Below are 10,112 nucleotides of genomic sequence, written 5' to 3'. Positions count from 1 at the left end.
TTGGAAAGATCCCCTGGAGTAGGAAATGGCAGCCCACTCCAGAATTCTTCCCCGGAGAATCCAATGGACTGAGAAGCCTGGTGGGGTACAGTCCAAAGTGTTGCACAGAATTGGACATGACTGAGAGACTAAGAGTGCAATCTATAATACCCTTTACTCTTAACGTCCAAAGTATAAGAAAACAAACTTCAAATAGACTTGAATTTGAACTTAGAATATTCCTATTATTAGTTATGTGACCTTAGACAATTTATAAATTATTGAGACCTAGATGTGAAACCTTACACTCCAGTAGATTTGATATCTAGGATTAAGTGGAACTAGGTGATTAAAATCCTGGAAGGTAGTAGAAATCTAACTAAGCTTTGTCTTTCTTATTTAAGACTGATAAACTTTTGAGAACTTAACTGATTGATTTTTAGTTACACTTGAAAGTATTGATATAACAACACATAGAACTTACGGGCTTCCCAGGTGACGCTAGTGGTAAAGAATCTGCCTCCAGGAGACATATGCAATGCAGACTTGATTTCTGGGTCAGGAAGATCCCCTGGAGGACATGGCAATCCACTCCAGTATTCTTGCCCAATAAATCCCATGAACAGAGGAGCCTGACAGGCTGTAGTCCATGGAGTCACAAAGAGTTGAAAGTGACTTAGCAGGCATAGCACTTACTATAACAGGATACAGTTCTGAGCCTTTCATAAACATTAACCTGTTTAACCTTCAAAACCAATCAACCATTCGGTTCCCATTATTTTGTAAAGTTGGAAAGAGAGTCATGCAGAGTTCAGGTCAACTGTCCCAAGTGTCACAGCTAATAAAAGAAGAACATAGAATTCGAACTGATGCAGTCTTGGTTCTCGAGTTCTGAGTTCCAAGAAAAAGATGCTGCTACCTTTGTTTGGGATGCATGTATATGTGTTTGGGAGTGTATTTCTGTTTGCTTTTGAAGATGATTTCATGGTCTTTAAATGCTACTATGTCCTGAGCTGGACTCAGAATCAAACTGACTTTCCATAAGTGACCTGGGTCCTTGTAGTAATTATCAGGGTCTGTTGAAGTAATAATCACATTTTCAGTTTACTGGTAAAGACATTACAAGCAATGTCAAAAAGGGAAAGACTGGCTTATTTTTCTTCTTGCCTTTAATACAATGTTATTATTTTCTTAATTTTAATATCTTTAAAGTTTCACAACCTTTTCCCAAGACTTTCTTGGAGGCATCTTTCACCTCTTTATTTCTTAGACTATAGATGAGTGGGTTCAACATGGGGATCACCACAGTGTAAAACACAGATGCCATTTTGTCTGTGTCCAGGGAGTGGTTTGACTTGGGTTGCAGGTACATAAAGATCAGCGTGCCGTAAAAAATAGTAACAGCCACCATGTGGGAGCCCCAGGCAGAAATGGCCTTGAGTCGCCCCTGGGTAGAGCGGATCCTTAGGATGGCGGTGATGATGAAGAGGTAGGAGGTGAGGACAATGGAAGATGAACAGATCATATCAAAACCAGCAAAGGCAAAGATCAGAATTTCCTTCATGTGTGTGTCTGAGCATGATAGAGCCAAGAGAGGGAGGTCATCACAGTAGAAATGGTTAATAACATTGGGGCCACAGTAAGTTAGACGGAAGGTGATGATGGTATGGAACAGGGCAACCAGAAAACTGTATATATATGGAACTGCCACTAGTCGAATGCAGACTCTCTTTGACATCAGTGTGGAATAATGCAGGGGACTACAGATGGCCACATAGCGATCATAGGCCATGGAAGCTAAGAGGAAACACTCCGTGATCATGAAGGTGAGAAAACAGCCCAGTTGTGTTGCACAAGCATAGAAAGCAATAGTGTTGTGCTCAACAACAAAGTTCACCATCATCTTTGGTGTGATAGCAGAGGAGTAGCAAAGATCAACAAAGGCCAAGTGACTGAGGAAATAGTACATAGGTGTGTGGAGTCGAGCATCACTTCTGATCAAGGTTATCAAGCCCAGGTTGCCCAGCACCGTGACCAGGTAAAAGCCCAACAACACCACGAAGCAGGGGACCTGAAGCTCTGGCCGGTCTGTAATTCCCTTGAGAATGAATTCAGTGACAAAAGTAAGATTCACTTTAGCCATTTAATCTGATGGATTTTGAAGAGTTTGTTGTGAGTTGAAGAATAAAAATGATACCTTCTACAGCCTCTGCCAGTGTTGGGGAAGGTGATCATTAGCATCTTCTATCCATGAGTCACACCACCTTGTGGGCAAAAGGTAGCTGCCGCTCTCCAATGACATGCTATTCTTGCTCCAGGGAAAGGAATATATTACTCTCAGAGTAGTCTTCTCAAGCCTTACTTTGCTTTACAAAGAAGTGGTGCTCTTTGGTTTATGATGTAGAAAATATGGGAAGATGCTGATGAAAAATTAAATAGTATCTGAAAGAAAGCACTTGAGACAACTAATAGTAATATTCCAGTGTTTTTGGAGCCACCAAGGTTTTGGTGTCCATGTATATGTTACAGGGAATAACTTACTCCATGCTGGATATATTTCGTTTCTTTAACCTTTGTTTCCTGTAACATTTGTTCACTGAAAGAATACTGTTTCTACATATTGGTCTACTTCGGAAAACCCTGCTCCTCTGCCTGAATGTTAAATCAAAGTACATTTGTTCAGGACCCTGTCCACTTGTGGATAGCTACAGGAGGGAAGAAATGAACACATCCTCTGCCCAAGGCTTGCCATTCCAGGAGATATTTGCAAAGCTAATGGCCTTTTAAATTTACTTCTTCACCCTCCCTTCATCTCTGTTCTATAAAAGAACCTGTCATCTGGGCCCTGATTAGATGATTATTTTGAGACACTAATCTGCTATCTTCTTTGTCTGCTGGCTTTCTGAATAAAGTCAATATTCCTTGCCTCAACACCTAAACTCACAGTTAATTGGCTTGCCTTGCAGTAAGGAGCGGAGAAGGTGATGGCACCCCACTCCAGTGTCCTTGCCTGGAAAATCCCAGAGATGGGGGAGCCTGGTGGGCTGCCATCTATGGGGTCGCACAGAGTTGGACACGACTGAAGCAATTTAGCAGCAGCAGAGTGAGCTTGGATTAGGTAACACATGTGGCAGTTAAAAATACATAATAGATACATGAAACTACACTTTTATTTCCCTGTTTTTCAATTTTGTGTAAGTCCCCAAAGCTTTAAAATATAAAAATGTTCTAGCATGAATAACTTACTTACTTACTTTTATAAAGTAAGTAATTGATGCTATGTAAGTTAAAAGGTAATTAATCAGATCTATGGGAAAATATAATTTTCATAGGCATTAAAGAGACTTAGCATTATTTTCCAATTCAGAAATTTACTACATTTTGTAGTTTGTTTCTGAGAGATAACATTAAGTAGTCTGTTAGATGATTTATTCTATACTATATGTAGATAAACACCTTTCCCCATAAACAAGTGTCAGTATATTTCAGGGGCTTAAAATATCCAAAGTACTTACCTTCAGTTGTAAATGAAGTTTTGTGGAAGCATGTATAGTAGTTCTTGATGAATGCTTCAGAATAATTACTTGTATTTTTTACAGCTCTGGAAAAATAAGACTAGTTTCTCTAAATGCAATGTTAGCCTATTAGAATTTTATTTTTGATCCTGTCTTTATTTCCCACATAGTGGAACCATGAAATATTAACAAAAAAAGAACCTCAAGACATTACTGTGTATAACTCCTTCATATTTCAAATTTTACTTATTAATACTATTATTATTTATCTGTTGAAGTTGAGCACTGTCCTCACAGATACTCTACATAGTGCAAAACATGAATTCACTTGCGGTGTGGGCTTCCCTCACAGCTCAGGTGGTCTAGCTGCAATGCAGGAAAACCCAGTTCAATTCCACTGGAGAAGGGACAGGCTCCCCACTCCAGTATTCGTGGGCTTCCCTTGTGGCTCAGCTGGTAAAGAATCCGCCAGCAATGTGGGAGACTTGGGTTCAATCCCTGGGTTGGAAAGACCCCCTTGAGAGGGGAAAGGCTACCCACTCCAGGATCTGGCCTGGAGAATTCCACGGACTGTGAAGTCCATGGGGTCCCAAAGAGTTGGACACGACACAGCGACTTTCACTTTTCGTAGTCTCTTGCTAACAGACTCTGATGAAATTCCCATCGTATCTGAGTATCAGTGGGAAAAGCCCAGGCCTAGAGCTGTGGTCACAGAGTAGGGCCTTCCCTGGTGGCTCAGCAGTAAGAATATGCTGCCAGAGCAGGAGACGCAGGTTCAATTCCTATGCTGGGAAGATCCCCTGGAAAAGGAAATGGAAACCCACTCCTGTATTCTTGCCATGCACAGAGGAGCTTGGTGGGGTACAGTCCATGGGGTTGCAAAGGGTTGGAAATGACTTAGCAACAAAACAGCAACAGCAACACAGAGAGTAGATGGTACAGCACGGGTGTAACTGGGTTTGTGTGACTGCAGACCTCATATTCCTAATCCATCAAGCCATGCTGCCCACTGTGTAACAAGACTGGCAGACACGTCTATTTTGCTCTGGTATGAACCTAATATTTAGAGAACTCAAACATGAAAACTGTAGTTGAGCCAAATTTCAGGAGATCAAACTTCTAAAAACTTTTCTAAAAGTATTTGAAGTACAAACAGATATCCTGTAGAAAGGACTGAAATGCAGAGTATGAAAGTAAGAAATGCAGTTAAGGTGTTAGAAGTATTATGATTCCATTTAATACAGCAGCTCATAAAGCAGAAAGGTTTCTAGTGGAAAGCTAAGTTCCAGGTGGACGGTTGACTATTCACACTGCAAACTTCATGTGACTCACCCGCTTAGCCACGACTCTGGCTCCGAATGTACTCATTCCAAAGTTGTTTGGGTGATTTAATAGTTCCTAGATCCCTCTGAGTCTAAACTTGAACCTCTAGAGATATCTGAAAGATGTAATATCTCCTTCTCTGTTTCTCTCAAAGTATGACAAGCTGAACAAATTATAATGGAGATTTGAAAATATATATATATATAATTATCTGTATTCCTGAAGGAACTATACTTCAAGTATACCTATCAGACAATTTCCACAGAAGCAAAAGTAGGCTGTATTAGGGACAGCAATGTAAAAAGACCATACACTTTCATTCATTTAAATAAGAACTCAAGTTTTGTGAAAGGTTAAGACCAGCACTTAAATTCTGAGTAAATTATGGGAATGGGGGTAAAGTCCGTATTTTTTTTTTTTTTAGATCTCATCTTTCTCAATTCTAAAATCAAGTAAAACATGTTTTGCCGGGGTCCAGCCCCGGTGGATTCAGGGTAATTCGAAGGAGAGACGGCGTGGTGAGGAAAAACTTATTTATTTAATTAGAAATATAAAGAGAGATTAGGAAGAAATAGTATAGTAGGAAAATTTAGTGGAGAAAAGATGCTGAATAACTTGGTTTATGGGGAAAGCCAATAAAACTTCAGGACAAGAAGTTTGCACCATCTACGTTAGGCCACCAGCACTCGTTTGAATAGCGGAGGGTGCCTCACCTTGGACTCCCTCTCTCACGGGACTTAAAAGCCGGGGCAAGTAAATAGACATGGTGAGCCTCCTCGCTCCAGATGGGAATTCAGCCTGAAAAATAGAGTAAAGAGAAGACACAGGAGAAACCAGTCCAGCGACTGGCCCATCCTCTATTGTCCAGAAAGGCCTTTTATACCTTTTTTTGTACATAGAGATCAATGGATAATATAAAATTATGCAGCATCGGCAGCCCTGACTCTTATCGAGACCAGGCTTTTTCTCTGCATACCTAGTTGTATACATAAGTCTTAGGTGATTTACCTCATCTTCTGGCCTGAAGGCCAATTAACATTTTACGGCCCTTTTCTGATAAGGGTTTGTCAACCAGAAGACTTATTTGTGTTGTTCTTCCCAAAGTCTGGTGCCACTCTCAGAAAGAACTAAATAAAGTTACATTCTTACATAGCAAGGACACAAGAGGAGTGCAGTGATATATAATAAAGAAAAGTAATTAACTCAAAAGTCTGGTGTTGCTAACATCAAAACTACTATATTCCTATTCCTATATCCCAATTACATTGATTAATATCTTTCAGGTCCCTAAAAGATAAAGAATATGGAGGCCTGGAAGCAGTCATTGATTCAACAGTGAATCCTGTTACCAATATAATTTTTAGCTTTTTAGAAAAGGCTCTGTATCTTTAAGATGCTTTAAGCTTCTTGCCTCTTGCGGTTGGGGGCCGTAAACAATTCACAAGTTGTAAAAGTCCTCAACTGTTAGGCAAGTTAGAGAGTCATCAAAGGGGTTTGAGCTGAAACATTCTTTTCATATGCAGGACACTGTTAACTGAAGCCCTGAGTTAACTTTTTCCAGAGAAAAGGTGGTAATGTCAGAAGAGTACAGTTTAGCAGAGAGTAAACAGACAGATTTTGGTTTCTGGGTAGATGCTCAGACAGAGGACCCCTCGAGACCTCACTCGCCTTGCCCATCAGGCCTCTCCGCATGACCTTGTCATGGGTGGGATCTCCCATGCTGGCTCCTGGTAATATTTCATGTTTTAATGAATATTAAATGTATTCATGTATGTAAAGACTCAGTAAACTCTATGATAAATAGTGAATACTCAAAAGATATTTGCTTTAAAAAGGGAAGTAAATCAGAACATTAAAAAAAAAAAAAAAATTCTTACTCTGGTGAATCTGCACAGTAAATGAAACGTTATCATTAATGATGAAATCCAGATTTTTTTTTTACAAATTTCAAATTAGAAAATCAACTTTATTTTTTTATTTTTTATTTTTTGTATTTAGGGATATTAAATTTATTGTTTCTTTTTTTAATTTTTATTTATTTTTTAAAATATAAATTTATTTATTTTAATTGGAGGCTAATTACTTCACAATATTGTATTCATTTTGCCATACATCAACATGAATCCACCACAGGTATACACGTGTTCTTCATCCTGAACCCCCCTCCCACCTCCCTCCCCATACCATCTCCCAGGGTCATCTCAGTGAACCAGCCCCAAGCATCCAGCATCATGCATCGAACCTGGACTGGCAATTCATTTCATATATGATATTACACATGTTTCAATGCCATTCTCCCAAATCATCCCACCCTATCCCTATCCCTCTCCCACAGAGTCCAAAAGACTGTTCTATACATCTGTGTCTCTTTTGCTGTCTCGTATACAGGGTTATCATTACCATCTTTCTAAATTCCATATATATGCATTAGTATACTGTATTGGTGTTTTTCTTTCTGGCTTGCTTCACTCTGTATAATAGGCTCCAGTTTCATCCACCTCATTAGAACTGATTCAAATATATTCTTTTTAATGGCTGAGTAATACTCCATTGTGTATATGTACCACAGCTTTCTTATCCATTCATCTGCTGATCGACATCTAGGTTGCTTCCATGTCCTGGCTGTTATAAACAGTGCTGCGATGAATATTGGGGTACACGTGTCTCTTTCAATTCTGGTTTCCTTGGTGTGTATGCCCAGCAGTGGGATTGCTGGGTCATAAGGCAGTTCTATTTCCAGTTTTTTTTAAGGAATCTCTACACTGTTCTCCATAGTGACTGTACTAGTTTGCATTCCCACCAACAGTGTAAGAGGGCTCCCTTTTCTCCACACCCTCTCCAGCATTTATTGCTTGTAGACTTTTGGATCGCAGCCATTCTGACTGGCGTGAAATGGTACCTCATTGTGGTTTTGATTTGCATTTCTCTGATAATGAGTGATGTTGAGAATCTTTTATGTGTTTGTTAGCCATCTGTATGTCTTCTTTGGTGAAATGTCTATTTAGTTCTTTGGCCCATTTTTTGATTGGGTCGTTTATTTTTTTTGAAGTTGAGCTGCAGGAGTTGCTTGTATATTTTTGAGATTAGTTGCTTGTCAGTTGCTTCATTTGCTATTATTTTCTCCCATTCAGAAGGCTGTCTTTTCACCTTGCTTATAGTTTCCTTTGTTGTGCAGAAGCTTTTAAGTTTAATTAGGTCCCATTTGTTTATTTTTGCTTTGATTTCCAATATTCTGGGAGGTGGAAATCAACTTTAAACCCATCTCAAAATATGTTTGTGCATGAAAACGGTACTCACAGCAGTAGACCAACTTCCTGAAAAGGTTATCCACTGCTTCCATTTTCTTCTAACCTTTGTCCTTTCCAACCAGTTTTTTTCCCACAGCACTGACACCAGTCCTTTCTAGCTTGTGTGATTATTATATGATCGATAAACACAATAAACTTTTGTCAAGTCTTAGATTCCTCTGAAATCTGAAAATGTACATTATCTCACTTCTTGTCATTTATGATACCATGATTTCTTTGATTTATTTCTTTTTTATGTTATTTTTAATTTATTCATTTTGGTCTTCATTGCAGTGCATGGATTTCTCATCCCAGTGGCTGTGCTCATTATGGAGCATGGGGTCTAGGACCACAGGCTTCTGAAGTCTGTGAGTTTGTGGTGCACAGGCTCAAATTCTCCACAACATGTGGGATCTTTCCAGACCAGGGATAGAGCCTGTGCATTGACAGGCAGATACTTAACCATTGGGCCACCAAGGAAGTTCCTGCTTCTTTTTCTATTTTTTTTTTTAACCTGTAGTAAGGACACTTAACATAAGATCTACCCACTTTAATTTTTAATTACACAATAAGATATTGTTAACTATAGACAAAGTGTTGTACAGGAGATCTCTAGAGCTATTCATCTTGTATAACTGATACTTTTCTTTCCTAAACAACTCTTATTGACCTCTTCTCCCAGATCCTGGCAACCACCATTCTACCATTTCTTTGAAGGACTATTTTAGACATATTGTATAAGTGGAATGATGAGTAATTTATCCTACTCTAACTGGCTTATTTTACTTATAGTATCCTCCAGGCTCATTTATGTTGTCACATATGGCAGAATTTCTTTTTAAGGCTGATATTCCTATGTATGTATATGGCACATTTTATTAAAATTTTTTTTATTAAAGGAGAGTTGATATTAATTTCTTCTGCAGAGCAAAGTGATTCATATCTCTGTGTATACATATATGTATATATTCTGCCTGGAAGGCTACAGTTCATGGGGTCACAATGAGGTGGACATGAAGAGTGACTGAGCATGCATCATATATATATATGTACACACATATATATTCTTCATGTTCATTTCTATTATGATTTATCACAGAATATTGAATATAGTTCCCTGAGTTGGACATGACTGAGCAACTTCACTTTCACTTTTCACTTTTGTGTACTGGAAGAGGAAAGGGCAACCCACTCCACTGTCTTGCCTAGAGAATCCCAGGGATGGGGGAGCCTGGTGGGCTGCTGTCTATGGGGTCGCACAGAGTCGGACATGACTGAAGTGACTTAGCAGCAGCAGCAGCAGTGCTATACAGGGAGACCTTGTTGTTTATCCATCCTATATGTCTTTACAATTAAAATATATACAATAGAATACTACTACTGAGCCATAAAGAAAAAATAAAATAATGCCATTTGCAGCAACATGAATGGACCCACAGATGAACCGAGCCACTGAACAACAAGAGGTATGGATGGAACATATCTGACATGAACAGACATGTTAAAGCTGGAAATTTTTATAGAGGAAATTATTGTATCAAATCTTGTACTTTTGTATAGGCTTGAAAATTTCCATAGCAAAAAAACTGATTATATGATGATTAGTTTTCTTAATAAAAAGATAAAAATCCTTGAAAGTCTGTAAATAGCTGCTTCAGCTTGTGGTTTGAAATACTAATACATCTTTTCTAAAGCTAATATCATACAAGTCAGCAAATCTTCACACAAGAAAAAAAAATATATATATATACCTTCAAACTGTCCTTTGTAGTTGTTACCTCTGAATGTGATAGAAAAAATGGAATTCAAAGTGAAAAAATACATATTATAGATGATGTGTGTGTACTTCACAAACAAGAGAAGTTAGGGATGTAATTTTATAGTTTATTGTTCTCTGGTTTATGTTGGTGTGATAAGGGGCTACATACTGGGATTCTTATTTGAGGAAAGAAAATTTCTTTGGTTGAGATATTTAAAACAATTTAGTGATATACATATGTATATATGT

The 10,112-nt window shown here is 38.5% G+C and overlaps 1 protein-coding gene across 1 annotated transcript; it reads right to left on the bottom strand.

Annotated features, from left to right (window-relative positions):
• Positions 1 to 1,162: 1,162 nt before the first annotated feature.
• On the bottom strand, positions 1,163 to 2,122 carry LOC120877022 (olfactory receptor 1038). The gene has a single exon (XM_040259326.1). The coding sequence runs from the start codon at positions 2,120 to 2,122 to the stop codon at positions 1,163 to 1,165; it is 960 nt and encodes a 319-aa protein (XP_040115260.1).
• Positions 2,123 to 10,112: the final 7,990 nt, after the last annotated feature.

The sequence above is a fragment of the Oryx dammah genome, unplaced genomic scaffold (genome assembly GCF_014754425.2).
Source record: "Oryx dammah isolate SB20612 unplaced genomic scaffold, SCBI_Odam_1.1 HiC_scaffold_17, whole genome shotgun sequence".
NCBI lineage: Eukaryota > Metazoa > Chordata > Mammalia > Artiodactyla > Bovidae > Oryx > Oryx dammah.
Note: the sequence above shows the minus strand (reverse complement) of the source record. Positions and strands in the feature narration are given on the sequence as shown.

What these genes read in the sequence shown, in the direction of transcription:
- LOC120877022 (XM_040259326.1), bottom strand. Translation starts at nt 2,122, where the DNA reads ATGGCTAAAGTGAATCTTACTTTTGTCACTGAATTCATTCTCAAGGGA.